Raw genomic sequence first — 14,261 nt, 5'->3', positions numbered from 1 at the left:
ATGAAGAGAGTAGTAGTATTTTATCTTATGAACTCTGTTCCTGTCATGTGTGGCTGGTTGAACAATTTTGGTAGGAAGCCTCACAGAAACAACAGGATACAGATATGGCAAAGATTACGCTATGTCATTCAACTTCACAGAACTCAAGCACTACAAAGTGTTCTAACACAGAATTAAAAAATAAACATTGCAAGAACTTTCACAATCTGTATTTTTTATTAAAATATTCCAATGTACATCCCTCACATCTTAAAATACAGCAGAGTTTATACCTTTAATGTAAAGATGTTTTTAAAACATTTAACACTCCAAGAGAAAACACAGTACTGTGATAAAACAGGAATAAATAAGCACATTTAAAACATGTACAATAAAACTTTGAATACCAGAGGTGACAATGTTTCTGCTGATGATGTACCTCATTGCACAGAGGTTTCTGTAAGAGACTGGACAACAAAGACACTTGAGAATTTGCTTATAACGTGCGACACATCTACTGTACGAGTACCACAGAAGGCTTTGCTCTAAAACACTGGCTCTAATGTAGCTATACATTAATTTAGAGCAATCTAATAACAGGCTCATATACTTAACTATGCCTACATAGAATTTTAGAATTCCTTTTACAGAAAAGGAGAGGTCTTGCACAGATGTGTCTCATTACCTTTATCCATGGAGTCCTTGTTGAACTGTATATTCCAAAAATAACAAAAAAACATTTTAATAGCACTTGGTGCCTGAATTTTTAAAAGGAAAGTTGGAACAACTCCACTGTCCCTGCAAACTGAATGAAATAAATATTTTTCATTTTGCTTAGAAAAAAGAACAGACTGCCAATTCAGCCTCCGGGAATGTGATAATGTTAAGACTTTTAAATCTTTTTCTTTACATTAAGTTTAAATATAACTTATAACCAGTTCCTACCCTTCTTGATTTGAGAATGCTCAATACCAGTGTTTCTAAGGAAACCATCTTTATGTTGTGGGAAAACAGCTTCTGGCTCAATCCAGTGTGTGTACTTTAAATACAGCTTGTAAACTCCCTGATATTCTTCTGAGCTGACAAGCCCATGTATCTGTCAGCCTTGCTCTTTAGCCAGGAAGCACCAGCTACCTTGCCTCTTTGGCAGTGCCAGTATACAGAATATTGAGAGCCATTATGCTCAGTACCAGGGAAAGTCATTGTAGTACTTAATTAGGTTTATAGGTATACAGTATAACAGTGTACCAACAGAAGTGTACTTGTACAACTAGCCTGATCCCTCCCAGAGATAATACACAAAACCACTATTGCTCTGATTCCAGCCTGAATCAAGACTAGATTTAGTGACTATGCACTGTATCCCCAAATAATGATCTATTAAGGCTTAAAATATAATTTGTGCAACAGAAAATAATTTCCAAGCATTTTCTCAGCATTTTGTATGCAAACTACCCTTACATTGGAGTAGCTGTTTTAGACCTCAAGTGTAGCAAAGAAGCAAATGCTATATTAAAGTTACTTATAAATTGCATTTTACAAGATCCAGAAAGTCAGCATTTAACATGAACATCCTTAATTTATACAAATATCTCTATCAGGACCAATTCTCATACAAGTAATGGGGCAATCTTTGTTTTTTTTTGTCCTTTTATGAAAATCTTCCTTTTATGTTGCGTATTTAAATGCAGTTACAATATTATTAAATGTCAGATTATTAATCAAATTACCTTCAGAATAAAACAAAATCCTACAATTTGCACTGCTTTATTGCTTTCTTGTTTTTCACTTTGAAAATCAGTCTTCACCAGAAGGCCAGGGATGCAAGTCTAAAGTCTGCACTGTCCAAAAAGACCTGGGTATCCCAGGAAATAAATAATGTGAAGTCTGTCACTATGGCGAAACAGCATTAATTCTTATCAGCTAAAAATATGAATGAGCATTGATTGTATAATTGTGACTTCAAATTAGAAAGGCTCATTTTTTACTAATCTAGCCACACAAAACTTAATTTGCTTCGACTTTGTGCCATTCCTTCCAAGAGTTCCTTGCAGTTCATTGTAAATCTGATGAAATATCAGTCTATGAAGACAATTTATGGGGATAAAGAGCACAGCCACTTCTATCGATATTCTGCGCTACAAAAGGCTGTAAACATTAGTTAAAAAACAGTATTTGGAAGCATGATTCTTAGCTACAGGTTGTGTCAGTCTTCCATGACAGCTTCTCATTGTGCAAAGCTTATTTCTACTGATGCCTAACAACAAGCCACAGAGAGAATCTACAGCAAGCCAAAATAAGTGGACTAAATCTGGATGATTCTTGTCTGGCACTGTGTAAACATTGCTTTAAGTTCTTTTTGCTGGGTTTCATTGATGGCCTCAGGCTCAGGGCTCTTTTGAACCTTTGCCACTGCAAAGTTGATCCCTTGGGTCAGTCCAGCTTGAGTCAAGCTGGCCACCTGGACCATGGAACTCTTGATCTTGGCAAAGGGAGACACCACTCGACTGCCATTGCCATCTGCTGGGGAAGGGCCTGTACTCACCTCCAGCTGAGACCCCAAGCTCTTCTGTGAAGAGGACGAAGCTGCAGAAACTGGCGCTTGGACAGCAAGGAGGCTTCCATCTGAAGTAGAACACAGCACATCCAGCTTGGACGGCCTGGAGGGCTGCTGATCATCAGCGTCTAATTTCCCTTCCTTGTGTGAAGGAGAGATAGTGCTAGGGCCCATGTCCTGATTCTGCTGTTGGAAACCAGGCTCTTCCTCAGGTGGCCCCTGGCTTTTGATTTGTGCATCCTGGACAAACTGGTGGCAGTAGGCATCAATGGGAGTGCCAAAGTCAATCAGTACAGGATCCTCAGAATCTGGAATTTGCTCCAAATTTTTCTTGTTGCTTTCAGCCTCGTTCTCTGGCTTGCTGTCACAGTTGGTGATCCGGATGACAGAAGGGATGCTGGGAATGCTGATATCCACACTACTAATTGACTGAGAGCGACTTCCTAGACGCGGGGCAGTGGCCACAATGCCACAGCTAGGCAGAACATAATCCACATCTTCCAAGGAATTAGCTCGCTGGTGGTCCTCCTCAGCCTTGGAGCCAGTGAAGAATTCATTGTCTGAGTGGCAGGAGTCTGTGTCCGAGGAGATCTCCTGATCTGATCGGTCAGTGTGATCCTTGATGTTTCCAATCCCAGGATTGCTGTCTGATGTCTCCAAGCTGCTGTCAGATTTCCACAGGTTCACCTTCATGTTAGGCTTCAGGAAATTGACTTTCACATCAGGTTTAGAGAAGGTGCCCAGTTTTCCTAAGGGTTTGAAGTTCCCAATGTTCACATTGGATTTGGTTTGCTTTACTTTCTGGTTTAGGGAGGAGAACTTGTTCATGAGGAAGTTCTTGCCCTGAGCCAGACCAGTGCTGCCCAGGACTTGACTCTGGTTCTTTGTACGGATTCCAAGTATGTCCTCATGGGGCTTACTGTGCTTTCTGAAAAGAGCAACAATTATAAAATGGTGAGAATTGTTTTACTATTGTTTCTCATGGGAGATTAAGTCGCCAGGTAATACATGCATGTAATATGAATTTAAATGAATATTTATTTCATCATCAATTTTCACCTCAAATGTAGACAAGCACATATGTTTTTAGGAACATTAGGCCTGTTATATGTAAAACAAAGGGCTGTATACCTTCAATTCATCCATCTTCAGAAAGCTATTTAACTCCTGGTAAGGTTCACAGCAAACTACAGTCTATTCTATAAGCATGGTGAGCAAGGAATAACTACACCCTGGACGGCACACCACTCCACTGCAGGGAAATCCCTCACAAGTGACACACCAGAGATACCATTTAATCCATGTCTCTGGAATGCAGGAGCGAAACAAAGCAGCCAGAGATAACCCTCATGAACACAGGGAGAATGTGGAAGCTCCAAACAGGAGATGCCTCAGTTTGGTGGAATGAAACCCTCAACCCAAGAGCTGTGGAGCTGCACTCCCCATCATGCCAGTGTTACATTACGTACAATGCTAGCTCCAAATTTTCTAACCGAGGCAAGATGAATGTTTATTTAAAAATAATACAATGCTGCTGAAACACCAGGACCTTCACAGAATTTATTAAAAAAACTGAAGTTTCGCATTTGATTTGCAAGTTATCTCCACGATATCAGTAATAAAAGATTATTTTCAATATTCTTATTAAACTACACGATAGACGTTTTATAAAGATTCCACTGTAAGGGTTAAATTGTGCAAGCCAGTTACTTTTGCCCACCATCTCACCAACCATTTTTCATACCTTTCAGGACATCTCAACTATAAATAACATTTCTCTTTGATCTTTAAATATCATGAAATATTTCTGTCTGCCATTTATTAATATTTGTGTTGACTTAAAAATGTCAGAGGAAACAGAAAAGATTTTGTGATTGTTTACTTACATTCGAACTGTTTACTTGTACATTGTCTGCTGTGTTTGTATATTGTCTTACTGTAATACACTGTCTGCACTTTGTGTTTTACAATTGTTTTTAACAATCAAAAGGCTTTCCGTAAGCAAGAATTCCATTGTTCCAGTACATGTACCGGTTACATTTGGCCATAAAGTTCAAGTTCAAGTGATTTTGACATAGAACCGTTACATTTTTGTGCTTCAAGGGGTCTTTCTAGTTTTATAGGCAACTTCTTCTTTATTAAAAAAGGGCTTTTTTTAGACTTAGTTGTGCTGGCTTCAGAAATTCTCAAACTCTACTGCGCTGTTATTGTCCTGTAAAGGGATGCAGTCTGGTCTTGCACCCTGTATTTCAGGGACAGGTTGCAGTGACTGCACCATGAATGAGCAGCGTTCTGATAACAGACGTAAGAAAATAATACTTAAATTCTGTTTAGTAAAACACAAACACAAATATAATTTCACCAAAATTTCATATAAACCGGCAGGTTTTTATAAAAACCAGCAAACAAAGTCCAAGTATTTTAAAAGCACACTGACCTATCCTTTTCAAGTGATATTTCAGAGATAAGTACAGGACCACTTACAATTCTGTTAATTCAATTCAATCTGTTGAATTCTGTTTTTCAGATTTCAAGGTAACTGTTGTATAGACAGTCATTTATTGCAACACTGTGAGAACAACTACAACCCTTATTGTTCAAAAGCCGCTGGATTCAGCAGGTGTGAACAAAAGGAACTGATGAAATCAGTATTTTTACACTGCTCATCAAGATTACAAACTACTCCACAGCCACAGAGAAGTTAAATCCCTGTGTGCTTTAATAACTGCTCAAGCGAGAAGACAAAACAGCTTTCTTTAGTTCATTATGAAACAAGACTAGTAAACCTGCCTCTCCAGCTTCTTCTCCACCACCTGTAAGTCCAAGCCCATGGCCTGTTTTGTGATGTGTAGCATCTCAGCAATGCACTGCAAAGTATCTGAAAGACAATAAGAGCCATCGGGGAACAGTTACTGCTGAGGGAAAATGAGCTGCAAAAATTACACTGGCAACTTCAATAACACACCATAGCGTTTCTGATAGTGGTAAAGCTGTACTACTTAGCTTTAAGAAATTAGTGCTTTCCATGACAACCGGTATAAAATAAAGCAGGCAACAACAGCATTTTTGTTAACAGCATAATTGTCCTTTACCTTTGCCATCATCTTCTGGATTTCGTGTCACTGCTCTCAATGTGTGAAAATATCCACTTGTCTCCTGGTTCCTATAGTGAAGCCTCATGCAGCAGAACTTGGGCTTTCCGAAGAGCGTTGGTTCAGGACCTATTAAGGAAAAAGGAGCAGAGCTTAATTACTTTTTTTTTCCCAAACTGAAATGCCAGATTTTGTTTCCTCCTCCCTTTGTTATCATTGTTCTGTTGATCCCAAAATGTTCTCACTCCTGTTAAATGCTACATCACAGCAAGCAAATGTCTCCCAATATCACTTCAGAGCCACTTGCTTCCATATGGCTGATGGCTGATAATTTGGTTGCCAGGTTACTAAGCTCCTGCTCAACACGAGCATTCTTCAACTGGTCTAAATATGCACCTTTACCTACACTATCATTTTGGCTAAATAAATTAAATCCAGTATTCAGCTCCTTAACTTAAATCTCGGTCAGATCAAAGTCACACTACGATCAAATTAATTTACAAATTCACCCAAAACTAAGTCAATGCATCTCCAGTATATAGACTGTGATGCCACCAGATCTCTCAAAATAGATTATTTTATATGGTCTTCCATTCAACCAGCTATTCTAAATACTTTTATAAACATCTACTGTATGAATGAGACAAACTGTAATAATGAGAGTAAAAAAATCATTTTAGAAGGGAAACATCTCCTTACCTATTTCTATTTTCTCCAAGCCTTCCAGGCTAAGTCGCTGATATTGGTTCACTTTGTCAGCTTCATCATCATAGCTGAAGAAATGAAGTAAGTTAACAGTTATGGTGGTAATAATGATAAACTATGCCTGGCACTCCCCTAAATCAGTAACATGAGTTATGGTGTTCTTATTTCTTTCTACATTTATTTAACTTTCTTCCACTGCTGCATTAATACTGCTTAAATTTTTAGAAAACCCAAATTGTTTAGGAAATCGAAATGTCAGAATAAAGAATGATCCTTGGGAATGGGAAGATTTGTCACATCTAAAGTCTTTCAGGACATATTCCCAGTTTTCAGTTGGCCAATCTCATAGCTTCCATTTATTGGAGGATGTACTGTATACAAAAACAGTCGTACCACATAAAAACATACCTTAGTAGTTTTAGTACATAATAGTGAAAGTCCTGTTAATTGAATACAGTGGTTAGTAAGATTCATGATCCACTCATGTACATGGATTCACACATGCATACAACACAAGAAGCAAACCATACTACAAACTCTAACCTTTTCTTTAGGAGAGCAAAGTATCCAAAAACTTACTAGGCTACATAGTAGGCACAGTTTGAAAGGAGGAGTAGAACATCAACATCCTTCTGGGTGGCATCAATTAGGCTGTAGGGGGGAAAAAAAGGATTTCAGTGAATCAGAAAATATAATCTGTCATTACGTTTGTATGTTTGATATGGGCAGACAAAAGACAACTGTACTCTCTTGGCTTTCTAGGGGTTAACCTTGTCAAAAAATTCAAATGTTATATAGAGATTTACTGTATGTCTTGGTGCTTTTCCAGCCTTAATGTCACATCTTAACTGGTTTATTCCCAGGGGAGAAAAAGGAGTAGTAGTAGTAGTAATAACAATAGCTATTTGGTTTTGCATTTGCATCAATAGCTAGATGGTTTTTCTTGTGTATTCTTTTTACTTATTGTTGTTCTCATTCTGTAAAGCGCTTTGAGAAGCCACCTTTAAAGGCGCTATATAAAATAAAGTTTATTATTCTTATTTTCTTGCTTTTATAAATTATTTCCCCCAAATTATATCAAACCACTACACATATACAGTATAGTACTGTGTACAGTTGAATACCCACTTCATCAAGCACTAATTAATAAAGAGGGAATTTTAGGGAGGCCAGTTTGTATAAACCCCCCAGCTCTTTTCAAAACGTTCCATGGTATCCTTAATGACCACACAGTAAGGATTTAGGTTTAACATCTCATCAGATGGATGACACTTCCTACAGCTGTGTCCCTCAATGCTATCTAATGAAAGCTAGCATATCCATTCTTCAAATTCAAAGAATCTCCAGAGAATGTATGTATTATACAAAGCTCTAACAAAGAAATAACATCACTTACAAATACTGTTATAAATATTACAACTCTTCTGCAAAAAAAAAACAAACAACTGAATTGCAATCCATGCCATTACTACACTGGTGGTCCAAATTGTGTCCTCACCCTCAAAACATCTAGCACAGATATGTCATCTAGTACAAATAGTGATTAATTCTTTTTCTCTCTTATTTTTGCATACAGCACAACAACAGAACCTGAAATAATTTATGTCTACAATAATAAGGATTTAAAAAAAAATTTAAGGTGAGGTAATTTTGAAAGTCATTGCTAACATGTATGGATGCATGAGGGACAGCTGAATAGATATTAATAAAGACTGGACAGATACTGTACACAGATGTACAGATTTAGGTGACTGGACACACAGAACAGGAGACAAGAGTGAAAAGATGCTGGATGCTGGATGCTGGATGTTGGCCTGACCTGGGGTCACAGTCGATCAACGCCCAGCCCCCATGAAACTTCTCCTCGTCCGGCAGGAGCAGCTGCATGTAGGTCTGCAGCAGCAGGCTGACCTGCTCCTGCTGGCTGCGCTGGCTCTCCTTCTGCAAAGCCTCATGCTCCTTCTCCTTGGTGAAGATGGAATACAGGTCCTCTGTCACGGGTATGCCCATCATTAGATCTGTACAGAGTCAACACATACGAGAATGTTCGTCAGTATTGCCAATACCCTGACTGAAGGCTGCAGAATGAACAAATATAGGCCAAAAATCATACTTTCCTTGTACCTGTATAACCGCTTCTCCCACCTTTTAAGGGTTTAAGCAATAGATAAGAAATTCTCACCTCAGAAAAGCAAACATTAAATCAATTATAACAACTTCACGTTAACAACACAAGGCCATTTTAATGTTCACAATAAAGAACATTAACCAGAGGAAGTACTTCAAAAAGAGGTAAATATGTCTGAATTGTGTTAATGAAATGAATCTACTTCAAAAGAACAAATATCCGACTGCCCAAGCATAAAATAATGCAATTTATGCATTAAAAAAGCACTATCAGACTAAGGGCAGCTCAAGTTGGTGCACTGAAAAGGCACTAATGGACCATTAGTATTTCAGTCTTAATGTAATAGAGTTGCAGTGATTTTCTTTTGTAGAGTTTCTTGGTTGAAAATTAATTTGCCAATGAATAACTGAATGTTTATTAATTATATTTTACAACACATTCTACATTACAACATTAAATAGACTCTAGTACATGAACAAATATTTTCCACAGGAGACTTTAAGGCAAGCTAGATGCAACTGTGGAGCAGATATGGCCTCTGAATGTACAGTAGGTGTCACTGTGGTGCTGTGATACTGAAAAGAGGTCAGTAGAATGAATAAATTGCCCATCAATTTTCCTTCATGCTGCCTTTAAATTGCATTTACATAAATTCAGGGTGACTGTCATGAAAGATTTCCTGATTACATTGCAAAAGATGGGCTTTAACAAATATAACACGGACTAATGAACTCATTACAGTGTATAGCAGATTTCATTTTAGCACAGCTGTGACTTTTCAAGGAACTCCTCATAACAAAAGCAATAACTACACTGATTTAAAAAAATAGAATCCTGCAACAGATGTTAATGTTTTTTTTAAATAAAGCTGCTTTAATCCTGATTGCACACAGAAACACAACCCCAGAATCAAGATTAACAGAGGGGACAGACATCTGGATAAACCTGTTAAACCTTAGTTTAAATTCTGTAAATTTTCTCATTTTCTGAGACATCTGAATGTTATATACTGTATGGGTAGCAGAGCAAATTCAGATAAGTACTTCTTCAAAACTGATACACACGTTAATAGATCAAGTTTGTAAATTGTGTACTATAAACTAACAGACAGTTCACCGATTCACAGTTTGGTAATGATTAGCACTAATATATCCAACACATGCTACAAGAACTTGATTGGATCTGCTAACATCTGCCTTACCCATAACGATTTCCAGTATAATTGCTGCCAAAGGTTCACTCCACCAAATATTGAGTTCACAGGTCTAAATATCTATGCAACATATCAACATATTCCAGTATTTTTGTACAGTTTTTACTGACATTTACTGTAACTTATCTTATCGATTTAAGTTTTGAAAAAATACTCAATTTAATAAATGTATATGCATCATTTGTTTTTATTTTTTATTTTAATTTCACAAAACTAGATACCATAGAAAGGGTCTAAATACTTTTGTGAGGCACTGTATTTGTAATTAGATTTAGAGTAAGCATATATCATTATTATGAAAGGGGAGAAGTTGAACAGGGCATCGACAACTATATTGTGATGAATACATTACAGTGTGAGTATGGCTATGTGAACAGAAATTTCCTTACCGATAACAGCTTGCCTGTAGGCATCTCGAAAGCGATTCAGATAGTACCGGTTGGCAGAGTTGACCCCATCTTTCATCACACCAGCCAGTTTTCTCTCTCCTGTTCTTGTAAAATCCCCCTTTCATGAGAAGGGTTCGAATGTCAATAAAGAAACAGCATAAAAATTGTTTCTAATGTTCATAAAACTGGTAAAACATGTAATCACAGGATGACAGTTTTCCATTTAAATATGTACAAACCTTGAAAATAATCTCAAAGCCCACAGTTAATTAACTGCTCACAGCAGTGACTCACACAAGAGAATGAGAAAGTGCAGACAGGCTCCTCTGGCTCACCTGCCCATCAAGAAATTCATCTTTAGATACACTATTACACTTCGTTCTTGTCTCATGTGCAGAAGGTTCAGTACCAATTGGAAAAGCATGAGCCTGCAGGCACCCATAAAGTTGCAGAGGTCACGATTTAACTTGAATTTAAAAACACCCTCTCCAAATAATCATAATACTTCATCTTAAACTTCAAAGGCTGGAGGCATCAGCCTACACTTCTTCATTCTCAGCCCATATGATGCAGGGTTTTCAGATATAAAGCAAGAAACAATTTACAATTCTTAATCAGATAGGTTTCTAGTGAGAAACTGGAGATTCTAAAATTTAGGAACTGAAAAAAAGACAGCTGGAGTGGTTTTATAGAGAGAATGATATCAGAGATGTAGAAATGACAAATAGGTGCATTAAGCATGTCTTGTTGCACTTCTGTCCCTGTATCAGACAGATACACAAATATGATGGTGTGCTGGCTACCCTTGCATAACCCTTGAATATTTCAAAATTTAACTTTAAAAAAAAACCCCACAATCATCTTATTCACCAAGTATAGTTCTTCTTGAACCAATATTCATTGTGTTCACATTCATTTTTGTGTAGTAAGCAAAAGCTTTACAGTTCCAAAAAGATCTCAGGCAGGAAACTGAGCTAAAAACGTGGCCTGCTTTTCCTCTCAAATTTTGGTTATGATTATATAGTCTACAGTGATACAAAATGTGAAGGCTGACACTCACAGATACATTTCTCCAATTTGCAAATGCAAAAAAAGCTTCATTACAAGATACACGGCTTGGGCATAGCTTTGCATTTTCCTGAAAGGTTTCTGTAAAGGCTTATATCTTTCTGAACGTCTCAGCTCTGCTTTCATTAATGTCAGCTCAGGAAAGATGTGCTTCAGTAAAGGTTACTAAATTTAGGACACTGCAAAAGGAGGAGCAAAAAAAAAAAAGGAGAAAAGCATACCTTCAAGGCTGCGGTGCCTGCATATTGTCGGCTGATGGTGTCTCCATTGTTGGCCCACATGATCTGGTAGATCCTGTAACACTTCAGAGGCAGCGGCTGCTCAGGAGGCATCACCCCCAGCTTCTTCAGCTGCATGGACCAAGAACAGCCAAGAACCAGCATGGATCAGCTTCAAGTCTGGCTTAAAGTCAAGAGTTTCACACCAGAGGACACTGTGACCTCCAGCAATGTGAGACTCCTGTTTTACAGGTTTGCAGAATAAGCTTCCAGTGCCAAGGTTACATCACTTGTAGCTTAAATCACTGACGTGATATACACATTCAAAAGAAAAGCAAAGAATCCCAATTCCTCATTTATTACTACTAAACTAACTGTTCATTTCTTGGAATCGAATATCATTCTGGGATTAAAGGATTTTATTCTGCTTCTTTTTACTTTCATACAATGCATTTGCCAATTTAGCACAAATGCTAAATAGAGCTCCTCAAAGCCAGAAAAGCCAACTCCAGGCCTTAGAGACTATACACCATATACAGTATGTTTCATATGCCTCTTTAAATCTCATCTGGGAAATGTGTTAAGCATTTGTACTGTAAAAACAAACTAATAATTGCATCAGATGAATAATCAGCTTACTCAAAACAAAATTAAGATCATATATCCCTCAAGAACCAGAGAAATGCACTATTGCCTTAGTTAGTTTAAACCACTCATCACATACTGTAGGTTGCAATTCACTCTTAATTATTGTTTCCATTGAGAAATAAAAGCACTATCACTTCATTCCATTCTGTTGCTTCAGTCAAAATATTGCCAGGAACCTTAAATTCAACCCTTTTTAACCTAGGGGTTAAAAAAAACTTTGCTTTTAAAAAAAAACCAGAAAACCTCGGGGGACATGTATTCATTGAATCCAGTCGGCCTGATTACATATACAGTTGAGATCAGAGTTAATACCAAAAACGCTCACTGAACAGTAGCCTAAAACAAAGTCACACAGTTCAATTGGGAATTGGTTACTAATTAGAGGCAATGAAAAGGATCAATAGCTCTCAAACTATATTTAATCTATGAAATGTTTTACATTGGCATTTTCTTCTAAGAAATACTTGCTATTATACGAAATATTAAAAGGTAAAGCACAAAAATATAAACTCCTGCACAACAGCCAAGAGAAAAAAGATCCAACAGTGTTAACAACTGAAAGCTGATAATGTTGTAAAGGGTGTGAAATGTCATCTTACAATAAAGAACAGTGTGAGAAGAATTGAAATGTGAGACAATTCACTGCAGTGAATGGATGCAGTTTAACACTGAAAGTTCAAAGAGCTGAATGCAAAATGACTAGCCAGTTTCTTACTGTAGGACTGTGGCTTCACACAAATAATATGATGGCCGTACAGGAGAAACAGGAACAGAGGAAATATAAAGGGTGTGAAGTCCATAATCACTTCAATACAAATCAATAGCAGAAGAAAGGTTTGACCATGATTGTTTGAAATGTTTACAATGGGAAAGCCACCAACATAAAGGCAGAACATGCTGCTCCCTAACATTTTAATCTGCCTGACCGAAAATCTTTTCCACCTTGTTCTTTCATAATGAAGAAAATAAGAGTGAACATTACATGTTCCATAATAGCCTATCACTGGTGTGCGACATGATACCTGAATCAGAAATCAAAAAACAATTAATAGGTTTATTCCATGCTGAAAAAAAGAAGAAAGAGAACACAACGTTTCGGCCGTGGAGCCTTCTTCAGGTGTGAGAGAGACAGGGCAGTAGGCAAAGGTAAAGTAGCGGGAGAACAAAGGTTGGGAGGGAGGAGGAGTGAGAGGCGGGAGCAGGGGACAGAAAGAGAGGCCAATCAAGAGGTGTGAAGTCAGAATGGGTGCAGAGAGGTGTGAAATGAAACTTCCAATGAATGGAGAAAATTTTAAAGAACAGTAGTCTGTCGTTAAGAGAAGGATCAAGGATACAAATACAAAATACAAAATGAAATGAATGAAATGGAAATAAAAAATACATAACTTAAAGGTTCTACCTGTCAAAACACTGACTATCTGCACAGTTTCCACAATTATTCAGTGTAATGGCATGCAAATGTATACAGTGACACCAGATTAATTTATTGTGCTCACAGACTCAATAATCGTCTCATATTAAGCGGTTTAATTAAAGTGGGCAAGTTTGTATTCCTTCAAAACAGATGTGTGTGCACAGTCAAGCCTTCCCTGCACTCTATTTTACAATTCTTTCATCTTCAGCACGCAGGTGCGTGGCTTTGTACGAGAGTGCTTAATGTAATTGTCTTTGCAGTAATCTACCACTGTTTCAAACCCTGAGAACTGCATATGAAATATGAAAAAGTTAGTTTTTTGTTGCTATCCAACAGACCTCCAATAATGAAAGTTTTGTTCCCCCATTATCTTCCTCAAATGTAGATTTACAAAGGAAATATTTACACGCTTTATGAAACTTGAGTTTTGTGCCTAAAAAAAGTAGGGTTTTTTTTAAACAGGAACAAACAAATCTTTATTGGTTTAGCCATCATTTTGTTCTGTTCAACTGAGAGAATCCGAAAGAGCTCACCTGCTGCTCCATGACTATGCGGGCGATAGCTGCTTGTACCACATTGGTCCGGTCCAGGCAGTCCATGCAGTTCACTCTGAAAATGCCTTCCTGTTTACAGATCACTCCAGCCTGGTCCACCCTGTCGGCATGGCAACACAAGAACGAGCTTATGAACTGAAGGGTGGACTAGACCGCTTAGGAAATGTTTTGACTCCAGTCCCCCTTCCCTCAATTCAACCTAGAAAGTGCTATAATTGATTTTTGAGAATTCCTTAATTCCTGTGTCAAAGTACAGGAAGTCCAAGAATCTAAAGTAGATTAGAAACTCTACTTGG

At 37.6% G+C, this 14,261-nt stretch overlaps 1 protein-coding gene across 1 annotated transcript in view; it reads right to left on the bottom strand.

Moving 5' to 3' along the window:
- Positions 1 to 202: 202 nt before the first annotated feature.
- inpp5f (inositol polyphosphate-5-phosphatase F) overlaps positions 203 to 14,261 on the bottom strand; it is an 85,375-nt gene continuing 71,316 nt past the window's right edge. The window contains exons 12-20 of the mRNA XM_088915601.1: positions 13,945 to 14,065; positions 11,353 to 11,481; positions 10,064 to 10,181; positions 8,153 to 8,351; positions 6,913 to 6,984; positions 6,328 to 6,401; positions 5,629 to 5,757; positions 5,323 to 5,414; positions 203 to 3,460 (exon numbers count right to left, since the gene is read on the bottom strand). Of these exons, the coding sequence (XP_088771727.1) occupies positions 2,285 to 3,460; positions 5,323 to 5,414; positions 5,629 to 5,757; positions 6,328 to 6,401; positions 6,913 to 6,984; positions 8,153 to 8,351; positions 10,064 to 10,181; positions 11,353 to 11,481; positions 13,945 to 14,065 (2,110 nt within the window). The 3' untranslated portion in view covers positions 203 to 2,284. The remainder of the gene's footprint in view (positions 3,461 to 5,322; positions 5,415 to 5,628; positions 5,758 to 6,327; positions 6,402 to 6,912; positions 6,985 to 8,152; positions 8,352 to 10,063; positions 10,182 to 11,352; positions 11,482 to 13,944; positions 14,066 to 14,261) is intronic.

The sequence above is a fragment of the Atractosteus spatula genome, chromosome 5 (assembly GCF_055471065.1).
Source record: "Atractosteus spatula isolate fAtrSpa1 chromosome 5, fAtrSpa1.hap1, whole genome shotgun sequence".
Lineage (NCBI taxonomy): Eukaryota > Metazoa > Chordata > Actinopteri > Semionotiformes > Lepisosteidae > Atractosteus > Atractosteus spatula.
Note: the sequence above shows the minus strand (reverse complement) of the source record. Positions and strands in the feature narration are given on the sequence as shown.